The sequence below is a fragment of the Bufo gargarizans genome, chromosome 1, assembly GCF_014858855.1.
Source record: "Bufo gargarizans isolate SCDJY-AF-19 chromosome 1, ASM1485885v1, whole genome shotgun sequence".
NCBI lineage: Eukaryota > Metazoa > Chordata > Amphibia > Anura > Bufonidae > Bufo > Bufo gargarizans.
In genome coordinates, this window is record NC_058080.1 from 736,374,945 (window position 1) to 736,398,833 (window position 23,889).

General features: G+C 51.2%; 1 protein-coding gene across 2 annotated transcripts in view; it reads left to right on the forward strand.

Moving 5' to 3' along the window:
* Window positions 1-16,314: 16,314 nt before the first annotated feature.
* The window catches only part of LOC122924916 (killer cell lectin-like receptor subfamily G member 1), a 106,105-nt gene continuing 98,530 nt past the window's right edge, over window positions 16,315-23,889 (forward strand). The window contains exon 1 of one of the 2 annotated variants that reach the window (XM_044276461.1): window positions 16,315-16,401. In XM_044276461.1, the coding sequence (XP_044132396.1) occupies window positions 16,326-16,401 (76 nt within the window). In that variant the 5' untranslated portion in view covers window positions 16,315-16,325. The remainder of the gene's footprint in view (window positions 16,402-23,889) is intronic. The other variant, XM_044276462.1, reaches the window with a different exon arrangement.

A 23,889-nucleotide genomic window follows, 5' to 3' on the forward strand; every position in this document is an offset into this window, starting at 1 on the left:
AAAGTGTCCTCCTGCCACAGTGTCTGTGCAAGATGTAGGTGAGAGAGAAAGTGTCCTCCTGCCACAGTGTCTGTGCAAGATGTAGGTGGGAGAGAAAGTGTCCTCCTGCCACTGTGTCTGTGCAAGATGTAGGTGGGAGAGAAAGTGTCCTCCTGCCACTGTATCTGTGCAAGATGCAGGTGAGAGAGAAAGTGTCCTCCTGCCACTGTGCCTGTGCAAGATGAAGGTGGGAGAGAAAGTGTCCTCCTGCCAATGTGCCTGTGCAAGATGTAGGTGAGAGAGAAAGTGTCCTCCTGTCACTGTCCTGTGCAAGATGCAGGTGAGAGAGAAAGTGTCCTCCTGCCACTGTATCTGTGCAAGATGCAGGTGAGAGAGAAAGTGTCCTCCTGCCGCTGTGCCTGTGAAAGATGTAGGTGGGAGAGAAAGTGTCCTCCTGCCACTGTGCCTGTGCAAGATGTAGGTGAGAGAGAAAGTGTCCTCCTGCCACTGTCCTGTGCAAGATGAAGGTGGGAGAGAAAGTGTCCTCCTGCCAATGTGCCTGTGCAAGATGTAGGTGAGAGAGAAAGTGTCCTCCTGCCACTGTGCTGGTGCAAGATGTAGGTGGGAGAGAAAGTGTCCTCCTGCCACTGTGCCTGTGAAAGATGTAGGTGGGAGAGAAAGTGTCCTCCTGCCACTGTGCCTGTGCAAGATGTAGGTGAGAGAGAAAGTGTCCTCCTGCCACTGTCCTGTGCAAGATGCAGGTGAGAGAGAAAGTGTCCTCCTGTCACTGTCCTGTGCAAGATGCAGGTGAGAGAGAAAGTGTCCTCCTGCCACTGTGCTGGTGCAAGATGTAGGTGGGAGAGAAAGTGTCCTCCTGCCACTGTGCCTGTGCAAGATGAAGGTGAGAGAGAAAGTGTCCTCCTGCCATTGTGCCGGTGAAAGATGTAGGTGAGAGAGAAAGTGTCCTCCTGCCTCTATGTCTGTGTCTGTGGAAGATGTAGGTGAGGGAGAAAGTGTCCTCCTGCCATTGTATCTGTGCAAGATGTAGGTGGGAGAGAAAGTGTCCTCCTGCCTCTATGTCTGTGTCTGTGGAAGATGTAGGTGAGGGAGAAAGTGTCCTCCTGCCATTGTATCTGTGCAAGATGTAGGTGGTAGAGAAAGTGTCCTTCTGCCACTGTGCCTGTGCAAGATGAAGGTGGGAGAGAAAGTGTCCTCCTGCCACTGTGCCAGTGCAAGATGTTGGTGGGAGAGAAAGTGTCCTTCTGCCACTGTGCTGGTGCAAGATGTAGGTGAGAGAGAAAGTGTCCTCCTGCCACAGTGTCTGTGCAAGATGTAGGTGGTAGAGAAAGTGTCCTCCTGCCACTGTGCCTGTGCAAGATGAAGGTGGTAGAGAAAGTGTCCTCCTGCCACTGTGCCTGTGCAAGATGAAGGTGAGAGAGAAAGTGTCCTCCTGCCATTGTGCCGGTGAAAGATGTAGGTGAGAGAGAAAGTGTCCTCCTGCCACAGTGTCTGTGCAAGATGTAGGTGGGAGAGAAAGTGTCCTCCTGCCTCTATGTCTGTGTCTGTGGAAGATGTAGGTGAGGGAGAAAGTGTCCTCCTGCCATTGTATCTGTGCAAGATGTAGGTGGGAGAGAAAGTGTCCTCCTGCCACTGTGCCGGTGCAAGATGTTGGTGGGAGAGAAAGTGTCCTTCTGCCACTGTGCCTGTGCAAGATGAAGGTGGGAGAGAAAGTGTCCTCCTGCCACTGTGTCTGTGCAAGATGTAGGTGGGAGAGAAAGTCTCCTTCTGCCACTGTGCCTATGCAAGATGTAGGCTGGAGAGAAAGTGTCCTCCTGCCACAGTGTCTGTGCAAGATGTAGGTGAGAGAGAAAGTGTCCTCCTGCCACTGTGCCTGTGCAAGATGAAGGTGAGAGAGAAAGTGTCCTCCTGCCATTGTGCCAGTGAAAGATGTAGGTGAGAGAGAAAGTGTCCTCCTGCCACAGTGTCTGTGCAAGATGTAGGTGGGAGAGAAAGTGTCCTCCTGCCACTGTGCCGGTGCAAGATGTTGGTGGGAGAGAAAGTGTCCTTCTGCCACTGTGCCTGTGCAAGATGAAGGTGGGAGAGAAAGTGTCCTCCTGCCACAGTGTCTGTGCAAGATGTAGGTGGGAGAGCAAGTCTCCTTCTGCCACTGTGCCTATGCAAGATGTAGGCTGGAGAGAAAGTGTCCTCCTGCCACAGTGTCTGTGCAAGATGTAGGTGAGAGAGAAAGTGTCCTCCTGCCACTGTGCCTGTGCAAGATGCAGGTGAGAGAGAAAGTGTCCTCCTGCCACTGTGCCGGTGCAAGATGTAGGTGAGAGAGAAAGTGTCCTCCTGCCACTGTGTCTGTGCAAGATGTAGGTGGGAGAGAACATGTCCTCCTGCCACTGTGCCTATGAAAGATGTAGGTGGGAGAGAAAGTGTCCTCCTGCCACTGTATCTGTGCAAGATGTAGGTGGGAGAGAAAGTGTCCTCCTGCCATTGTATCTGTGCAAGATGTAGGTGAGAGAGAAAGTGTCCTCCTGCCACTGTGCCTATGAAAGATGTAGGTGGGAGAGAAAGTGTCCTCCTGCCACTGTGCCGGTGCAAGATGTAGGTGGGAGAGAAAGTGTCCTCCTGCCACTGTGCTGGTGCAAGATGTAGGTGGGAGAGAAAGTGTCCTCCTGCCACTGTGCCTGTGCAAGATGAAGGTGGGAGAGAAAGTGTCCTCCTGCCATTGTGCCGGTGAAAGATGTAGGTGGGAGAGAAAGTGTCCTCCTGCCACTGTGTCTGTGCAAGATGTAGGTGGGAGAGAAAGTGTCCTCCTGCCTCTATGTCTGTGCAAGATGTAGGTGGGAGAGAAAGTGTCCTCCTGCCATTATACCTCCTTATGATACCTCCTGACGAAGCCTACGTGGCGAAACACGTGTCGAGGTTGAAGCAGTGGGGGAGTCGTGTTACCATTTTACAGCAGCAACATGGGTAGGTAACTTGGTAGCTGGATCAGGGTGGGACGAGAGGTTTGCAGTTCATTGTTATATGCCATCTTTATTAGTAGTACTGCACCGTCCATTGACACCTCACAGCATCCTCGGACAGAGGTTGTGAGAAATAGTCAGTAGTTGTTTTATACTAGGGGATCAGCATTCGCACCCGCAACTTCACTTTTGCTCACGGCCTCTGGTAAATTGTTGTTCTCTGCTGGGTATGGTCACATTATCCCCCATTGTGATTCTCCACATTGTATAGCCCCTTGTGGCTCAGTCTATGTCCTGTCCCATGTGAGCAATACCTGTAATGATCATGTGATTTATATTGAATAAAATTAGATTTTTTACCTTGAAAAAATCCTTGCGCTTTTTTTTGTACATCCTCATGCCATTATGTCTGTGCAAGATGTAGGTAGGAGAGAAAGTCTCCTTCTGCCACTGTGTCTGTGGAAGATGTAGGTGGTAGAGAAAGTGTCCTCCTGCCACTGTGCCTGTGCAAGATGTAGGTGGGAGAGAAAGTGTCCTCCTGCCATTGTATCTGTGCAAGATGTAGGTGGGAGAGAACATGTTCTCCTGCCACTGTGCCTGTCCAAGATGTAGGTGAGAGAGAAAGTGTCCTCCTGCCACTGTGCCGGTGCAAGATGTAGGTGGGAGAGCAAGTCTCCTTCTGCCACTGTGCCTGTGCAAGATGCAGGTGGGAGAGAAAGTGTCCTCCTGCCACTGTGCCGGTGAAAGATGTAGGTGGGAGAGAAAGTGTCCTCCTGCCACTGTGCCGGTGAAAGATGTAGGTGGGAGAGAAAGTGTCCTCCTGCCTCTATGCCTGTGCAAGATGTAGGTGGGAGAGCAAGTGTCCTCCTGCCACTGTGCCTGTGCAAGATGTAGATGGGGGAGAAAGTGTCCTTCTGCCACTGTGCCTGTGCAAGATGTAGGTGGGAGAGAAAGTCTCCTTCTGCCACTGTGCCTGTGCAAGATGTAGGTGGGAGAGAAAGTGTCCTCCTGCCATTATGTCTGTGCAAGATGTAGGTGGTAGAGAAAGTGTCCTCCTACCACTGTCTGTGCAAGATGTAGGTGGGAGAGAAAGTGTCCTCCTGCCACTGTGCCTGTGCAAGATGTAGGTGGGAGAGAAAGTGTCCTCCTGCCACTGTTCTGGTGCAAGATGTAGGTGGGAGAGAAAGTGTCCTCCTGCCACTTTGCCTGTGCAAGATGTAGGTGGGAGAGAAAGTGTCCTCCTGCCACTGTTCTGGTGCAAGATGTAGGTGGGAGAGAAAGTGTCCTCCTGCCACTGTTCTGGTGCAAGATGTAGGTGGGAGAGAAAGTGTCCTCCTGCCACTGTGCCTGTGCAAGATGTAGGTGGGAGTGAAAGTGTCCTCCTGCCACTGTTCTGGTGCAAGATGCAGGTGGGAGAGAAAGTGTCCTCCTGCCACTGTGCCTGTGCAAGATGTAGGTGGGAGAGAAAGTGTCCTCCTGCCACTGTGTCTGTGCAAGATGTAGGTGGTAGAGAAAGTGTCCTCCTGCCACTGTTCTGGTGCAAGATGTAGGTGGGAGAGAAAGTGTCCTCCTGCCACTTTGCCTGTGCAAGATGTAGGTGGGAGAGAAAGTGTCCTCCTGCCACTGTGTCTGTGCAAGATGTAGGTGGGAGAGAAAGTGTCCTCCTGCCACTTTGCCTGTGCAAGATGAAGGTGGGAGAGAAAGTGTCCTCCTGCCACTGTGTCTGTGCAAGATGTAGGTGGTAGAGAAAGTGTCCTCCTGCCACTGTGCCTGTGCAAGATAAGGCTGGGAGAGAAAGTGTCCTCCTGCCACTGTGCCTGTGCAAGATGAAGGTGGGAGAGAAAGTGTCCTCCTGCCACTGTGTCTGTGCAAGATGTAGGTGGGAGAGAAAGTGTCCTCCTGCCACTGTATCTGTGCAAGATGTAGGTGGGAGAGAAAGTGTCCTCCTGCCATTATGTCTGTGCAAGATGTAGGTGGTAGAGAAAGTGTCCTCCTGCCACAGTGTCTGTGCAAGATGTAGGTGGGAGAGAAAGTGTCCTCCTGCCACTGTGCCTGTGCAAGATGAAGCTGGGAGAGAAAGTGTCCTCCTGCCACTTTGCCTGTGCAAGATGTAGGTGGGAGAGAAAGTGTCCTCCTGCCACTGTGTCTGTGCAAGATGTAGGTGGGAGAGAAAGTGTCCTCCTGCCATTATGTCTGTGCAAGATGTAGGTGGGAGAGAAAGTGTCCTCCTGCCACTGTGCCTGTGCAAGATGTAGGTGGTAGAAAAAATGTCCTCCTGCCACAGTGTCTGTGCAAGATGTAGGTGGGAGAGAAAGTGTCCTCCTGCCATTATGTCTGTGCAAGATGTAGGTGGGATAGAAAGTGTTCTCCTACCACAGTGTCTGTGCAAGATGTAGGTGGGAGAGAAAGTGTCCTCCTGCCACTGTGCCTGTGGAAGATGTAGGTGGGAGAGAAAGTGTCCTCCTGCCACTGTGCCTGTGCAAGATGTAGGTGGGGGAGAAAGTGTCCTCCTGCCACTGTCTGTGCAAGATGCAGGTGGGAGAGAAAGTGTCCTCCTGCCATTATGTCTGTGCAAGATGTAGGTGGGAGAGAAAGTGTCCTCCTGCCATTATGTCTGTGCAAGATGTAGGTGGGATAGAAAGTGTTCTCCTACCACAGTGTCTGTGCAAGATGTAGGTGGGAGAGAAAGTGTCCTCCTGCCACTGTGCCTGTGGAAGATGTAGGTGGGAGAGAAAGTGTCCTCCTGCCACTGTGCCTGTGCAAGTTGTAGGTGGGGGAGAAAGTGTCCTCCTGCCACTGTCTGTGCAAGATGCAGGTGGGAGAGAAAGTGTCCTCCTGCCATTATGTCTGTGCAAGATGTAGGTGGGAGAGAAAGTGTCCTCCTGCCACTATGTCGGTGCAAGATGAAGGTGGGATAGAAAGTGTCCTCCTGCCACTGTGTCTGTGCACGATGTAGGTGGTAGAGAAAGTGTCCTCCTGCCACTGTGCCTGTGCAAGATGTAGGTGGGAGAGCAAGTCTCCTTCTGCCACTGTGCCTGTGCACGATGTAGGTGGGAGAGAAAGTCTCCTTCTGCCACTGTGTCTGTGCAAGATGTAGGTGAGAGAGAAAGTGTCCTCCTGCCACTGTGCTGGTGCAAGATGTAGGTGGGAGAGAAAGTGTCCTCCTGCCACTGTGTCTGTGCAAGATGAAGGTGGGAGAGAAAGTGTCCTCCTGCCACTGTGCCTGTGCAAGATGAAGGTGAGAGAGAAAGTGTCCTCCTGCCACTGTGTCTGTGCAAGATGAAGGTGGTATAGAAAGTGTCCTCCTGCCACTGTGCCGGTGCAAGATGTAGGTGGGAGAGAAAGTGTCCTCCTGCCACTGTGCTGGTGCAAGATGTAGGTGGGAGAGAAAGTGTCCTCCTGCCACTGTGCCTGTGCAAGATGAAGGTGAGAGAGAAAGTGTCCTCCTGCCACTATGCCGGTGAAAGATGTAGGTGGTATAGAAAGTGTCCTCCTGCCACTGTGCCGGTGCAAGATGTAGGTGGGAGAGAAAGTGTCCTCCTGCCACTGTGCTGGTGCAAGATGTAGGTGGGAGAGAAAGTGTCCTCCTGCCACTTTGCCTGTGCAAGATGAAGGTGGGAGAGAAAGTGTCCTCCTGCCACTGGGCCGGTGAAAGATGTAGGTGGGAGAGAAAGTGTCCTCCTGCCACTTTGCCTGTGCAAGATGAAGGTGGGAGAGAAAGTGTCCTCCTGCCACTATCTGTGCAAGATGCAGGTGGGAGAGAAAGTGTCCTCCTGCCACTGTGCCGGTGAAAGATGTAGGTGGGAGAGAAAGTGTCCTCATGCCACTGTGTCTGTGCAAGATGAAGGTGGGAGAGAAAGTGTCCTCCTGCCACTGTATCTGTGCAAGATGTAGGTGGGAGAGAAAGTGTCCTCCTGCCACTCTGCCTGTGCAAGATGAAGGTGAGAGAGAAAGTGTCCTTCTGCCACTGTGCCTATGCAAGATGCAGGTGAGAGAGAAAGTGTCCTCCTGCCACTGTGCTGGTGCAAGATGTAGGTGGGAGAGAAAGTGTCCTCCTGCCACTGTGCTGGTGCAAGATGTAGGTGGGAGAGAAAGTGTCCTCCTGCCACTGTGCTGGTGCAAGATGTAGGTGGGAGAGAAAGTGTCCTCCTGCCACTTTGCCTGTGCAAGATGAAGGTGGGAGAGAAAGTGTCCTCCTGCCACTATCTGTGCAAGATGCAGGTGGGAGAGAAAGTGTCCTCCTGCCACTGTGCCGGTGAAAGATGTAGGTGGGAGAGAAAGTGTCCTCATGCCACTGTGTCTGTGCAAGATGAAGGTGGGAGAGAAAGTGTCCTCCTGCCACTGTATCTGTGCAAGATGTAGGTGGGAGAGAAAGTGTCCTCCTGCCACTCTGCCTGTGCAAGATGAAGGTGAGAGAGAAAGTGTCCTTCTGCCACTGTGCCTATGCAAGATGCAGGTGAGAGAGAAAGTGTCCTCCTGCCACTGTGCTGGTGCAAGATGTAGGTGGGAGAGAAAGTGTCCTCCTGCCACTGTGCTGGTGCAAGATGTAGGTGGGAGAGAAAGTGTCCTCCTGCCACTGTCTGTGCAAGATGAAGGTGGGAGAGAAAGTGTCCTCCTGCCACTGTGCCGGTGAAAGATGTAGGTGGGAGAGAAAGTGTCCTCCTGCCACTATGCCGGTGCAAGATGAAGGTGGGATAGAAAGTGTCCTCCTGCCACTGTGTCTGTGCACGATGTAGGTGGGAGAGAAAGTCTCCTTCTGCCACTGTGCCTGTGCAAGATGTAGGTGAGAGAGAAAGTGTCCTCCTGCCACTGTGTCTGTGCAAGATGTAGGTGGGAGAGAAAGTGTCCTTCTGCCACTGTGCCTATGCAAGATGCAGGTGAGAGAGAAAGTGTCCTCCTGCCACTGTGCCGGTGAAAGATGTAGGTGAGAGAGAAAGTGTCCTCCTGCCACTGTGTCTGTGCAAGATGTAGGTGGGAGAGAAAGTGTCCTTCTGCCACTGTGCCTATGCAAGATGCAGGTGAGAGAGAAAGTGTCCTCCTGCCACTATGCTGGTGCAAGATGTAGGTGAGAGAGAAAGTGTCTTCCTGCCACTGTGCTGGTGCAAGATGTAGGTGGGAGAGAAAGTGTCCTCCTGCCACTTTGCCTGTGCAAGATGCAGGTGAGAGAGAAAGTGTCCTCCTGCCACTGTGCCGGTGAAAGATGTAGGTGGGAGAGAAAGTGTCCTCCTGCCACTGTCTGTGCAAGATGAAGGTGGGAGAGAAAGTGTCCTCCTGCCACTGTGCTGGTGCAAGATGTAGGTGGGAGAGAAAGTGTCCTCCTGCCACTGTGCCGGTGCAAGATGTAGGTGGGAGAGAAAGTGTCCTCCTGCCACTGTGCCTGTGCAAGATGTATGTAGTGTACGGGAGAGTAATACCCCGTCACTACAGAAGGGTCACTTGGGTATTGTCGTTCCCCCTTTAAGGGGAGGTTGGTAAGAATATCTATAATGTCATGCTATGTATTTCCTGTTACTGTGAAACGTGCATTGCAGGCCGGCTAGGGTGTAGTTCCAGCTCTGAGTCACTAGAGGGAGCTAGGGAACCCTAGGTTATATAAGGCCCAGTCAGGAAGTAATGGCAGAGGAGACAGACAGTGGGAAGCAGAGGTCAGAAATGATCCTGTGTCTGAGAGAAAGCAAGGCTATGGGCCTGTGAGAGCATAGCAGGTCTGAAGCCTGTCGGCTAGGAGAGGGTAGTAAAGGCCCTGTAACCGGGTTCTGGATCCAAGGAAAAGGTTCCCCTCCTGAGTCACCATCCGTTCAGCTGAAGCAGCATAAGTGAGCCACAAGCCAAGACACAGATTACCACAGAGGCCGATCAGATAAAGCGAGAGGTACTCAAGATAACAGAGGAGGTACTAGATAAGGACAGCTTCAAGGGTACGCCAGATAAAGGGCATTAGACCTTGGAGATAAAGTCACATGTAGCAGGACCAGTCAGGAATAGTGAGCAATCCGCCTGTACTGCATCTCCTGAAATCAACACTCTGTATAATTCATCGCTAAGACCGGCCTTTCTGTAATGTCAAGAACCATCTGTATTCTTCTAAAACCAACCGTCTTTTATGGAACTGTGCACTACCAGTGTCCGTGTATTATCCTGACTGATATTCAGTAAAAGTTCCAGTTTTTGTTGGCTATCCTGTGCTTGCTTCATTTTTCCACCATACTTTACACGGCGTGTCACCGTTTAATTGACACTGGCGTCACGAACTCTTTAACTACCTGCCTGTTCCAGTGTTTGCCCCATTTGAAGACGACAGTGGATCCCAGGTTGGTGGTCAATCTGCACTACAAAGCCCAGCACACACTACTGACCCCCTGGGACACTGCATCGCTCTTTTTGGCGTCACGAACAGGATCCGCATACTTCGACAGTGCAGAGAAGTGTGAACTGTGTGCTTTAATCATTCCACTACCGTTTTACAAAGACTGTAACCTTTATTCCTAACTTGTGGATTACAATTACGCCTGGGAGGAATCAGAGACGCTGTACTGTGTTGCGCTACCCCCAGAGAAAGAAATCGTATTTGTGGACTGTGTTTTGCTGGATTTCTCATTATCCTGCTTGCTGGCAGTGAATTGCGGCTTCCCGACAGTTAAAATGGCCGCCGGCGCCATGAGGCTTTTTACTGCGCCATCAGGATGTGCAGTGGCGCGAATATTTGGCGCCGAAACCTTCCAAGAAGAAGGAGGGGATGACTGCCCTGGAGCGCCGCCCACCTGGAGGAGTGGCGAGGCGGCTGAGTACTTTGAAGAATTACGCCTGGAAGGCGGGGCTCCGATGGAAATAGACTGGCCCAGTGCGTGGGAGGAGGCAGAAGCGATGCAGCAATCAGAGAGAGAGGAAATGGCGTGCGCTGCTGAGAGTGATGATGAGACCACGTGCGCGTGGGGCGACACTCCACCGGACTTTCCGGAGTTGGGCCCGTGGGATCCTTTAGGCTGGACGGTCAATTCCGGAGCCCAGGCCATGGATCTGAGTATTATCCGGCCCGAGTCCCCACCGATCCGCCGCCGGCATGCAGAGTGGCCGGCTATCATGGAAGAGCTGAAAGCCGCGGTAGCCGCAAAGAATACCAGCCGGAAGAAGCGCTTCGAGGAGATGGCCAAGTCGATCCAGGGAGACTCCTTCCCGGGTAAGCCCCAGCTTGAAAGGCGCCGAGGGATAGTGGTGTCCTTCGACAAGGACAAGGGCTATGGATTTATCCAGGAGCTGGGGACTGGCCGGGACTTTTATGTCAACCGGAGATCTGTGAAAAGGCATTACCTCCCAGAACATCTCCACCATCTCACCATGGGGGAAATCGTGGAGTACACTCCTGCTGAGAGCTTAAGAGGCCCCTACGCCACCGCGGTGACTCGCCCGAGGGCGCCGGCTGAAAATTGGGATCCGGAAAAAGACAAGGCCGACCTGGGTGAGATAGCCAGCACAAGCGTGGACAAGGGCCGGTCCACCCATCTTCACAGTCAAGCCTACCTCAGCCCAGATGTCTTCTGGGAACCGATCGTGCTGCAGGGCCTTGAAGAGCGGTACCCCCCTCCGGCTGCAGTGAAACGAGCGGAAGAGCAGGAGAGGCAGGATAGTTACCGGAGAGCCGAGGAGAGAGCCGAGGCCCAGAGTCAAGCAGCAGCTGCCAGTGCTCCCCCAGCGTCCGGACCCCCTGAACTCCCGGTGGATCCGACCACTTGTTCCAAGGCCGAACTAGAGGCCCTGAAGAAAAAGGTGTATTGGGTGGCGGACCTCGGTATCGCAGGAGGCATACAGTGGTTCCCATTCCCGAGGACGGAGGCCGAGAGGGAGGCCGTGAAGGACAAACCTCCTCCTCTGAAAATAATGAGAGGAGACGGGTTTCAAATGTGGCCGTCCTTGCCGGAGCAACTGTTGCAGGTGCCATATGTAGACTCATCGTCTGAGGAAGAGCACGATACCCGGCTGTGAGTACTTTTGCCCTCTTGTTCCTTTCCTTAATGGCCGTTTGTCCCTCCAGTTTGGCAGAGCTGGTGTAGCTCGCTGCCAGTTACCCACGGCCGGTGGCATTCTGATTCTATAACGTGCCACTGTGTACCAAGGCTTCCAGCTGCCTGTGTTTTTGTTTGGGACATCCGGTTTTGCTGCTGAATTCCCGGTTGTGCCTTGAAGTTGTTGCACAAATTTTACCCCTTTTACCCCCATTTCAGGTTGAAAAGACATTTTTATGTCAGCACTATTTTAAAGGGTAAGCAGGACTTGCCAGGATAACAAGGCCCTGGTATTGTCAGAGTCCTGTATTGTCATTTTCTGCTGACAGTATTTAATAACCGGTTTTCTATTCAAGTATATGTGCCCAGAGATGGACTTCCTATGTGCAAGCCTCTGAGAGGTTAATTTATTATGGACTTATTTATTGTCATGGACTATCCTGGTTCTTTCAACATCCGCTGTGCCAGGTCAGCGCCCCCGTTCCACTCACTATCCTGTGAAAAAGAGAACGACGCCCCTTGTCACCAGACTTCGCCATTTCCAATTGGGTCTGATAAGAGTGTAATTGACATATATGTATGTATGCATGTGTCTTCCTCTATTTCAGGTCATGATTCCAGTTGGGCGGGCCCTGATGGAGTACGAGGTCGTACTCAGCTTAAAGCAACGGGGTATGTAGTGTACGGGAGAGTAATACCCCGTCACTACAGAAGGGTCACTTGGGTATTGTCGTTCCCCCTTTAAGGGGAGGTTGGTAAGAATATCTATAATGTCATGCTATGTATTTCCTGTTACTGTGAAACGTGCATTGCAGGCCGGCTAGGGTGTAGTTCCAGCTCTGAGTCACTAGAGGGAGCTAGGGAACCCTAGGTTATATAAGGCCCAGTCAGGAAGTAATAGCAGTCGGAGGAGGAGACAGACAGTGGGAAGCAGAGGTCAGAAATGATCCTGTGTCTGAGAGAAAGCAAGGCTATGGGCCTGTGAGAGCATAGCAGGTCTGAAGCCTGTCGGCTAGGAGAGGGTAGTAAAGGCCCTGTAACCGGGTTCCGGATCCAAGGAAAAGGTTCCCCTCCTGAGTCACCATCCGTTCAGCTGAAGCAGCATAAGTGAGCCACAAGCCAAGACACAGATTACCACAGAGGCCGATCAGATAAAGCGAGAGGTACTCAAGATAACAGAGGAGGTACTAGATAAGGACAGTTTCAAGGGTACGCCAGATAAAGGGCATTAGACCTTGGAGATAAAGTCACATGTAGCAGGACCAGTCAGGAATAGTGAGCAATCCGCCTGTACTGCATCTCCTGAAATCAACACTCTGTATAATTCATCGCTAAGACCGGCCTTTCTGTAATGTCAAGAACCATCTGTATTCTTCTAAAACCAACCGTCTTTTATGGAACTGTGCACTACCAGTGTCCGTGTATTATCCTGACTGATATTCAGTAAAAGTTCCAGTTTTTGTTGGCTATCCTGTGCTTGCTTCATTTTTCCACCATACTTTACACGGCGTGTCACCGTTTAATTGACACTGGCGTCACGAACTCTTTAACTACCTGCCTGTTCCAGTGTTTGCCCCATTTGAAGACGACAGTGGATCCCAGGTTGGTGGTCAATCTGCACTACAAAGCCCAGCACACACTACTGACCCCCTGGGACACTGCATGTAGGTGGGAGAGAAAGTGTCCTCCTGCCACTGTGCCGGTGAAAGATGTAGGTGGGAGAGAAAGTGTCCTCATGCCACTGTGTCTGTGCAAGATGAAGGTGGGAGAGAAAGTGTCCTCCTGCCACTGTGTCTGTGCAAGATGTAGGTGGGAGAGAAAGTGTCCTTCTGCCACTGTGCCTGTGCAAGATGAAGGTGAGAGAGAAAGTGTCCTTCTGCCACTGTATCTGTGCAAGATGTAGGTGGGAGAGAAAGTGTCCTCCTGCCACTGTGCCTGTGCAAGATGTAGGTGGGAGAGAAAGTGTCCTCCTGCCACTGTGCCTATGCAAGATGCAGGTGAGAGAGAAAGTGTCCTCCTGCCACTGTGCTGGTGCAAGATGTAGGTGGGAGAGAAAGTGTCCTCCTGCCACTGTGCCTGTGCAAGATGAAGGTGGGAGAGAAAGTGTCCTCCTGCCACTGTGCCGGTGAAAGATGTAGGTGGGAGAGAAAGTGTCCTCCTGCCACTGTCTGTGCAAGATGCAGGTGGGAGAGAAAGTGTCCTCCTGCCACTGTGCTGGTGCAAGATGTAGGTGAGAGAGAAAGTGTCCTCCTGCCACTGTGCTGGTGCAAGATGTAGGTGAGAGAGAAAGTGTCCTCCTGCCACTGTGTCTGTGCAAGATGTAGGTGGGAGAGAAAGTGTCCTTCTGCCACTGTGCCTATGCAAGATGCAGGTGAGAGAGAAAGTGTCCTCCTGCCACTGTGCTGGTGCAAGATGTAGGTGGGAGAGAAAGTGTCCTCCTGCCACTGTGCCGGTGAAAGATGTAGGTGGGAGAGAAAGTATCCTCCTGCCACTGTGTCTGTGCAAGATGTAGGTGGGAGAGAAAGTGTCCTTCTGCCACTGTGTCTGTGCAAGATGTAGGTGGGAGAGAAAGTGTCCTCCTGCCACTGTGTCTGTGCAAGATGTAGGTGGGAGAGAAAGTGTCCTCCTGCCACTGTGCCGGTGAAAGATGTAGGTGGGAGAGAAAGTGTCCTCCTGCCACTGTGCTGGTGCAAGATGCAGGTGAGAGAGAAAGTGTCCTCCTGCCACTGTGTCTGTGCAAGATGTAGGTGGGAGAGAAAGTGTCCTCCTGCCACTGTGCCGGTGAAAGATGTAGGTGGGAGAGAAAGTGTCCTCCTGCCACTGTGCCGGTGAAAGATGTAGGTGGGAGAGAAAGTATCCTCCTGCCACTGTGTCTGTGCAAGATGTAGGTGGGAGAGAAAGTGTCCTTCTGCCACTGTGTCTGTGCAAGATGTAGGTGGGAGAGAAAGTGTCCTCCTGCCACTGTGTCTGTGCAAGATGTAGGTGGGAGAGAAAGTGTCCTTCTGCCACTGTGCCTATGCAAGATGCAGGTGAGAGAGAAAGTGTCCTCCTGCCACTGTGCCGGTGCAAGATGTAGGTGGGAGAGAAAGTGTCCTCCTGCCACTGTGCCTGTGCAAGATGAAGGTGGGAGAGAAAGTGTCCTCCTGCCACTGTGCCGGTGAAAGATGTAGGTGGGAGAGAAAGTGTCCTCCTGCCACTGTGCCGGTGAAAGATGTAGGTGGGAGAGAAAGTGTCCTCCTGCCACTGTGTCTGTGCAAGATTAAGGTGGGAGAGAAAGTGTCCTCCTGCCACTGTGTCTGTGCAAGATGTATGTGGGAGAGAAAGTGTCCTCCTGCCACTGTGCCTGTGCAAGATGAAGGTGGGAGAGAAAGTGTCCTCCTGCCACTGTGTCTGTGCAAGATGTAGGTGGGAGAGAAAGTGTCCTCCTGCCACTGTGTCTGTGCAAGATTAAGGTGGGAGAGAAAGTGTCCTCCTGCCACTGTGCCTGTGCAAGATGAAGGTGGGAGAGAAAGTGTCCTCCTGCCATTGTATCTGTGCAAGATGTAGGTGGGAGAGAAAGTGTCCTCCTGCCACTGTGCCGGTGAAAGATGTAGGTGGGAGAGAAAGTGTCCTCCTGCCACTGTGTCTGTGCAAGATTAAGGTGGGAGAGAAAGTGTCCTCCTGCCACTGTGTCTGTGCAAGATGTATGTGGGAGAGAAAGTGTCCTCCTGCCACTGTGCCTGTGCAAGATGTAGGTGAGAGAGAAAGTGTCCTCCTGCCACTGTGTCTGTGCAAGATGTAGGTGGGAGAGAAAGTGTCCTTCTGCCACTGTGCCTATGCAAGATGCAGGTGAGAGAGAAAGTGTCCTCCTGCCACTGTGCTGGTGCAAGATGTAGGTGGGAGAGAAAGTGTCCTCCTGCCACTGTGCCTGTGCAAGATGAAGGTGGGAGAGAAAGTGTCCTCCTGCCACTGTGCCGGTGAAAGATGTAGGTGGGAGAGAAAGTGTCCTCCTGCCACTGTGCCGGTGAAAGATGTAGGTGGGAGAGAAAGTGTCCTCCTGCCACTGTGTCTGTGCAAGATTAAGGTGGGAGAGAAAGTGTCCTCCTGCCACTGTGCCTGTGCAAGATGAAGGTGGGAGAGAAAGTGTCCTCCTGCCACTGTGCCTGTGCAAGATGTAGGTGAGAGAGAAAGTGTCCTCCTGCCACTGTGTCTGTGCAAGATGTAGGTGGGAGAGAAAGTGTCCTTCTGCCACTGTGCCTATGCAAGATGCAGGTGAGAGAGAAAGTGTCCTCCTGCCACTGTGCTGGTGCAAGATGTAGGTGGGAGAGAAAGTGTCTTCCTGCCACTGTGCCTGTGCAAGATGAAGGTGAGAGAGAAAGTGTCCTCCTGCCACTGTGCCGGTGAAAGATGTAGGTGGGAGAGAAAGTGTCCTCCTGCCACTGTCTGTGCAAGATGCAGGTGGGAGAGAAAGTGTCCTCCTGCCAGGAGAAAGTGTCCTCCTGCCACTGTGCCTGTGCAAGATGTAGGTGGGAGAGAAAGTGTCCTCCTGCCACTCTGTCTGTGCAAGATGTAGGTGGGAGAGAAAGTGTCCTCCTGCCACTATGCCTGAGAAAGATGCAGATAGAAAGAAAGGCTTCCTGCAGGGGTGGACTGGAAACCTAAAGTGTCCCTGGAAATAAACCTAAAAGTGGTCCTCATGTTGTAGTTGAGTCAATACTGATAGAGAATGGGGCAAGGCAAGTAGATGGGGCTGGCACAAGTAGGCAGAGTCAGAAATACCATAGTTCACCACAAAATACCCCCTCTTCAGTAGTGAATACCACAGTGCAGCTGTAGATACTGCCCCAGAGGTTGTCCCTCTGTGGTGGTCATCAATTGCTGCACGTTCTGTCCTCCTCCAATTGTCTTTAGTTTTGACATGGAGCCATCAGCTCCCAAGCTCCACTGCAGTATTCAACTGTATCACTGGCCTGAGGGCAGACATACAAGTGAATTCATGGGGGCATCTGCAGCCACCAGACAGGTACATGAGTACCTGATGCTCCCAGTGTGTAATTAACGCCGAGAGCATCAGATCATTATGTACTTGGCCAGCGGCAATAAGGAGGACTTGGATGGCCCCCTGGCATCACCCCCCAGAAAATTTTCCAGTAGGGTTTAGGCTGTAGGCTCCCAGTACAAACTGCATAGAGGCAAATAATAGGATCCCGTGAGGAGAGCACCTTTACTCATCTCTCACAAACCACAAAGCGTCACTCCTATTACAATGGTACTTTATTTTTAGATCTGGTGTCGTTGTCCAGCTTTCACATCTGCATCTCATTTTGACTGCATCTCAGAAAATTTCCTTCTCATCGTCTCACTTCCCAAAAGCTCTACACAAGGACAGGTCACCATGGCAGAGAACATCACCTACGCTGAGATGAACCTAACCTTCGGCAAAGGAAAAGGACAAGGAAAGACTAATTCAGGTGAGAGGAGGCTAAGGAGCAAGTGTAAGACCAAGCTATGACCAGGCCCACCACAGATAAGTTGGTGCTCAAAGCTCTATATAGGATGAGTGGACCTGACCAGGGTCATGGAGAGCACCTGTGGTTGCTATGGGAAGGGCAAGCTCAGCTGTCTACAGGCAGTGCACAGCTACCAAAATAAAATAAAAAAGAAAGAGGGGGTGGTCACCAACATTACATGCTATAATAGATCAGGTCAACATGGAGAGGTTATCTGGGAAACTGTACCAAGACCACAAGTCCCAGCATCTCCACCTCTGTGCAGCAGTGGAGACCACTGACATGAAGGCTGTTACTCATAGGTGTAACATCTGAGCTCCTGTTCTAGTGACCTCAGTAACTGCAGCTGCCAGCTTCCATAAATTCTGGTGTACAGTTTTTGGGTTCTCATCAAAGCCATACCAACTGGTTTCAGCAGATGGTATGGCTTTGATCTCATAGGGCACAGATTCCCATTTATTTCCAGTTTGTTAGACCTGTGTTGTTTTCGTAACCCTACGTGACCTCCTACACATAGTGGTTTATTCTCAGCTTTGGCGTCATAGTCGTCCATGTGTTTCTGTGGAGCCTCCTGGGTTGTTTCAGGGGTTATTTGTTGGATCAGTTTGAGGCGCCTCAGTTGCTCTTTTCCCAGTCAGTTTGTGGGGTTGTTATCATGGTCAGTCGGCACATTAGGCGGAATGTCGGCCGGCCGCAGCTCTGGTGTCCATTAATGTATAGGGTTCTTGTTTGGTTGAACAGTGCGGTGTTTGGTGATCAGTTTAGTTTTATTATGTTTTGGTTCATTATTTTTCACATAAACCATTGCATTGTGGGTGATAGGCAGTCTACGTATTCTTTTATATTATACAATGTGCACAATTCTTGGAATAATTGTGACTCCTGCTGAGCCCTGGTCGGTCAGAATCTTTTCTGGTGGTCTGAGGACCTCAATAAGCCTTTTTTCAAACACATGCACCGTGGTTTGTGCTGATAAGTCTATTACTGGTATCACCATAGCATACTGGTTGTAATGGTCAATGATTGTTAGAGCGTACACATTCCCATCTTGGCTGGGTCTTAATTTAACATGGTCCAAGGAAACAAGCTTAAATGGCCTCTGACTGTTATTGGGTGCAGTGGTGCTTTGTCTGGGCTGGTCATCCCTATTGATGGCACAGATGGGACACTCGCGACACCATTTTTCTATTTTGTCTCGCATTCCAACCCAAAAAAAATCTCTGACTATTGGCACCCAAAATGTCCTGACTGATGGTGGTCTGCATCTAGAATTAGATGGGCATCCTGTCTGGGCACTACAATCTGTTTAATATGGTCATGTGCGACGTGCCGCCCCCAGGGCCCCATCACATCTCAGGTCTATAGGAATGCTGAGTGGTGTGGTGCGGCCTATATGTGTCACGGTGCTCCTACCTGGATATAGCAGGACCCCAGGCCTAGGCATTGAAGCAAATAAAGGGGAATAGTTGAGTTAGGGGATGAAGAATAACTTGTGTCCAGACCTTGATAAACTTTTACAGCAGCTTTTCTTGGTAAACTTGATTCCAGACAATTTTCAGGCTTCTCTTACACTCAGGCTTTCTCTTGGCTCCAGCAGGACTTGGCATAAACTGACAGGCAAACGTCATAACTCTGTTTTCTCTCTTTCTCTGCTGGGCTGACAGAAACGCTTAATAACTCTGCTCTCTTTCTCTCTGCTGTGCTAAACTCTGCTTGGGTTTGGTTACTGGAATTTGGGTCGGTTCTGGTTTCCCTGGATTGGGCTGTTGTCCCACTCCTGACAATCAGTAAAATTAGCATGGAGTCCGGATGCTCTACAAGCTACTTCCAGTTTGTGGCTCCAGCCAAAGAACACTTTCCTCTGGCTGCTATATCTTTCATGTCTTCTCAGCTCCAATATGGAGTCTAAACTGCAATAAACTAGAACTATAACCCTTCCTTTCTGGTAGGAAGCAGGACTGGTCCACTTCTGCCCAAAGAGAGGAGAATGGAATGGTGAGTTCCATTCTGTCTAAGGATAGCTCTGCCATATACACTGCCACCTGCTGGTAAACCAGGCACATTACATGAACAATGGTGAAGGACCTGAAAATAAATACACAGATGGCATTAATGTTAGACCATTAGAGACAGTAGCAGGGTGTAGAAATCGCAATACCACTCTGGGGTATTACACAACCACTACACCATAAGGCCATCAAGCAATAGAGAGAGCACTGCTGGAGATACCGTCAAGTGGGAAAGTGTGCACCAGATTGTCCTGTGGATTGTCACCAAAGAGTGTCACGGGTACTTCCAGAGTTACTGGAGTTCCTTAAGTCGGGTTCAGAGACAGGTAAGACTGTATTTCTTCCTTTTGTGACTGATTATGGAACTGTAAATTAATAAACATTGCCCAAAAGGGAGAAAATTGATGAGAATATCTCCCCAACTACCACGACTAATTAAACTTGGACAGACTGGAGGTCGTTATCTATTAAAACATAAGGTTTATTAAATTCTGAGATAAGAAAGTACAAACAAAAAATATCGTGCTAGGAGTGAGCCCACCGCCAACCGTGCAACAGACATTACCAACATGAAGCAGACAATATTACTGTGGGGGCCCAAAGTTAACAGCACCAACCACAGGGCAGAATTACAAAGCTTCCCAATCAGGTATAAATTCCACAATATATAAGGATCGGTCTCACCGGTAAATGGGAGTAGTCTGGATACCGTCTTGAAGTTCCAGTGGTCAATCTTCAGCAAGGGCTGGAATGCCCTGTCTGGTCTAGAAGTCCCTGATGACCTCCTAATACGGAGTCATCGCCCCGACAAGGGCGGCCCCGTCCGGAACCTCTCCCTAAAATATTAGAGGCCCTGGACGTCCCTGCCTCAGGATACCAGTAGGTAAAGGACCCCTAGAAGCAGAATAAAACCCTACGCGTTTTGTCTCCAGTATTATTAGCCCAGGACTCATCAGGGAATTAAGGGCTGAGAAAGGGCTGGCTGTCTACAACTGGTGTATACTTAGAGGGTGGATAAGAAGGATGGTGCCTAATGTAGAAATATTAAACTGAATGGACCTATAAATTGAGTGCTGTGGGGATTGGCTCTGGTAGTACAGAGGCAACAACAACGTCTACAACTTAGACAGTGCAGTGTTTTATTCACACAGACGTAAAGTGACAACAAAAAGTCAGTTTCAAGGAAAAAACAGTCACCTTGAGTCTGGTGTTTGTTCACACCAGGCAGCAACACATAAGTCCTTGGGTGAAGCAGAAGTCCACGTGCTTTTTCCCAAACAATATAGCAGGCCTTAGTCCCGGCCTAAACGCTCAGGCGCCAACTCCGAGAGTAACAGAGCTCCACTGTCAGATGGAGGATAATCCACACAGCTGAGACTGCTGGCTGGGTGTTATATCCCTAACCAAAACCAGGCCTGGAGCGTGGGGAACAGCCACCCACCCTGCACCCAGTAAGAGCCGGCCCGGATCGGCTTTACAGCCACACTAAATAACCATTAGTGGCAGTCAGCACTAGCTGCCGCTTACGATTACCGGCTCTTACCTCACCGAGGCCAGGAACATCGGTGACACATATCTTCTGTCAAAGACGGCCCCTGGCGCTTTCCTACAGTATGTAGAAACCAAGAGGGGTTAATTGGGGCATATGGCTCCCTAAAATATTCCCACCAGTGATGCGGTCTTCTATTAGCTGGAGGGCAGTGTATGGCCTGCCCTCTGCACGTGTAGTTTGTGTGAATTTATACCTGATTGGGAAGCTTTGTAATTCTGCCCTGTGGTTGGTGCTGTTAACATTGGGCCCCCACAGTAATATTGTCTGCTTCATGTTGGTAATGTCTGTTGCACGGTTGGCGGTGGGCTCACACCTAGCACGATATTTTTTGTTTGTACTTTCTTATCTCAGAATTTATTAAACCTTATGTTTTAATAGATAACGACCTCCAGTCTGTCCAAGTGGATTATGAAACTGTACAACATGAACTGAAAGTGTGTTCAGCTCAAAGTGGAGCTCAGACCGGGCAGAGGATTCCTATATCTCTGGCAGTTGTGGGAGAGAGAAAGGGTCCCAGATGAGTCTGTAGAGCATCCTGCTCAGCTGCTGACAGAGTCCTGAGCATGCGGAGTCCCAGATCAGTCTGCAGAGTGTGCTTCTCAGCTGCTGGAAAAGAGTCCTGAGCATGGAGAGAGTCCCAGATGAGTCTGTAGAGCGTGCTGCTCAGCTACTGGAAGAGTCCTGAGCGTGAGCGGTCCCAGATCTGCCTTTAAAGTGTGCTGCTCAGCTGCTGGAAAAGAGCCCTGAGCATGCGGAGTCCAAGGTCAGTCTGCATAGCGTCCTGCTCAGCTGCTGACAGAGTCCTGAGCATGCGGAGTCCCAGATCTGTCTGCAAAGCGTGCTGCTCAGCTACTGGAAAAGAGTCCTGAGCGTGGAGAGAGTCCCAGATCTGTCTTTAGAGCGTGCTGCTCAGCTGCTGGAAAAGAGTCCTGAGCATGGAGAGAGTCCCAGATCTGCCTTTAGAGCGTGCTACTCAGCTGCTGGAAGAGTCCTGAGCATGAAGAGTCCCAGATCAGTCTGCAGAGTGTGCTGCTCAGCTGCTGGAAAAGAGTCCTGAGAGTGGGGAGTCCCCGATCAGTCTGCAGGGCGGGCTGCTCAGCTGCTGACAGAGTCCTGAGCATGCGGAGTCCAAGGTCAGTCTGCAGAGCGTGCTGCTCAGCTGCTGGAAGAGTCCTGAGCATGGGGGGTCCCAGATTAGTCTGCAGGGCGTGCTGCTCAGCTGCTGACAGAGTCCTGAGCATGCGGAGTCCAAGGTCAGTCTGCAGAGCGTGCTGCTCAGCTGCTGGAACAGTCCTGAGCATGGGGGGTCCCAGATTAGTCTGCAGGGCGGGCTGCTCAGCTGCTGACAGAGTCCTGAGCATGCGGAGTCCAAGGTCAGTCTGCAGAGCGTGCTGCTCAGCTGCTGGAAGAGTCCTGACTCCTGAGCATGCGGAGTCCAAGGTCAGTCTGCAGAGCGTGCTGCTCAGCTGCTGACAGAGTCCTGAGCATGCGGAGTCCAAGGTCAGTCTGCAGAGCGTGCTGCTCAGCTGCTGGAAGAGTCCTGAGCATGCGGAGTCCCTGATCAGTCTGCAGAGCGTGCTGCTCAGCTGCTGGAAGAGTCCTGAGCATGCGGAGTCCCTGATCAGTCTGCAGAGCGTGCTGCTCAGCTGCTGGAAGAGTCCTGAGCATGCGGAGTCCAAGGTCAGTCTGCAGAGCGTGCTGCTCAGCTGCTGGAAGAGTCCTGAGCATGGAGAGTCCCAGATTAGTCTGCAGAGCGTGCTGCTCAGCTGCTGGAAGAGTCCTGAGTGTGCTGAGACCATACTGGTTTCTATTGAGAAGGTTCAATATGGGCTTAAAAAGTCTAATGGACTCAGACAATAACAGGCTAAATGAAAGGGTGTCTGATGAACAAGACACAACAGTTATGTAAAAGCGGTAATACCATTGTGCTTACAGTGTCTAACCTGCCTCCGTCTCAGGATATGGGCCCAAAACCTGATAAAAGCAGTGTCTGCAGTAGAGAAATTCACTGCTTTTCATGAATTGTCAGTCACCAGAGGGAACTCTGGGAGCCAATCGCAACCCGTGTGAGAGGAGGAGCTCATGTGCGCCCCTAGAGGTTAGGACTGATAATGACTAAGGATGAGCTCATGTGTGCCCCTAGAGTTCAGGACTGATAATGACTGAGGATGAGCTCATGTGCGCCCCTGGAGATCAGGACTGATAATGACTGAGGAGGAGCTCATTTCTGCCCCTAGAGGTCAGGACTGATGATGACAGAGGATGAGCTCATGTGTGCCCCTAGAGGTCAGGACTGATAATGACTGAGAAGATAAGCTCATGTGCGCCCCTAGAGTTCAGGACTGATAATGACTGAGGATGAGCTCATATGTGCCCCTAGAGTTCAGGACTGATAATGACTGAGGATGAGCTCATGTGTGCCCCTAGAGGTCAGGACTAGTAATGACTGAGGATGAGCTCATGTGCGCCCCTAGAGTTCAGGACTGATAATGACTGAGGATGAGCTCATGTGCGCCCCTAGAGGTCAGGACTGATAATGACTGTGGATGAGCTCATGTGTGCTCCTAGAGGTCAGGACTGATAATGACTGAGGATGAGCTCATGTGCGCCCCTAGAGGTCAGGACTGATAATGACTGTGGATGAGCTCATGTGTGCCCCTAGAGGTCAGGACTGATAATGACTGAGGATGAGCTCATGTGCGCCCCTAGAGGTCAGAAATGATAATGACTGAGGATGAGCTCATGTGTGCCCCTAGAGGTCAGGACTGATAATGACTGAGGATGAGCTCATGTGCGCCCCTAGAGGTCAGGACTGATAATGACTGAGGATGAGCTCATGTGTGCTCCTAGAGGTCAGGACTGATGATGACTGTGGATGAGCTCATGTGTGCTCCTAGAGGTCAGGACTGATAATGACTGAGGATGAGCTCATGTGTGCCCCTAGAGGTCAGGACTGATAATGACTGAGGATGAGCTCATGTGTGCTCCTAGAGGTCAGGACTGATGATGACTGAGGATGAGCTCATGTGTGCCCCTAGAGATCAGGACTGATAATGACTGAGGATGAGCTCATGTGCGCTCCTAGAGGTCAGGACTGATAATGACTGAGGATGAGCTCATGTGCGCCCCTAGAGGTCAGGACTGATAATGACTGAGAATGAGGTCATGTGTGCCCCTAGAGGTCAGGACTGATAATGACTGAGGATGAGCTCATGTGCGCCCCTAGAGGTCAGGACTGATAATGACTGAGGAGATGAGCTCATGTGCGCCCCTAGAGGTCAGCACTGATAATGACTGAGGATGAGCTCATGTGCGCCCCTAGAGGTCAGGACTGATAATGACTGAGGAGGAGCTCATGTGTGCCCCTAGAGGTCAGGACTGATAATGACTGAGGATTAGCTCATGTGTGCCCCTAGAGGTCAGGACAGATAATTACTGAGGATGAGCTCATGTGCGCCCCTAGAGGTCAGGACTGATAATGACTGAGGATGAGCTCATGTGCGCTCCTAGAGGTCAGGACTGATAATGACTGAGGATGAGCTCAAGTGTGCCCCTAGAGGTCAGGACTGATAATGACTGAGGATGAGCTCATGTGTGCCCCTAGAGGTCAGGACTGATAATGACTGAGGAGATGAGCTCATGTGCGCCCCTAGAGGTCAGGACTGATAATGACTGAGGATGAGCTCATGTGCGCCCCTAGAGGTCAGGACTGATAATGACTGTGGATGAGCTCGTGTGCGCCCCTAGAGGTCAGCACTGATAATGACTGAGGATGAGCTCATGTGCGCCCCTAGAGGTCAGGACTGATAATGACTGTGGATGAGCTTGTGTGCGCCCCTAGAGGTCAGCACTGATAATGACTGAGGATGAGCTCATGTGCGCCCCTAG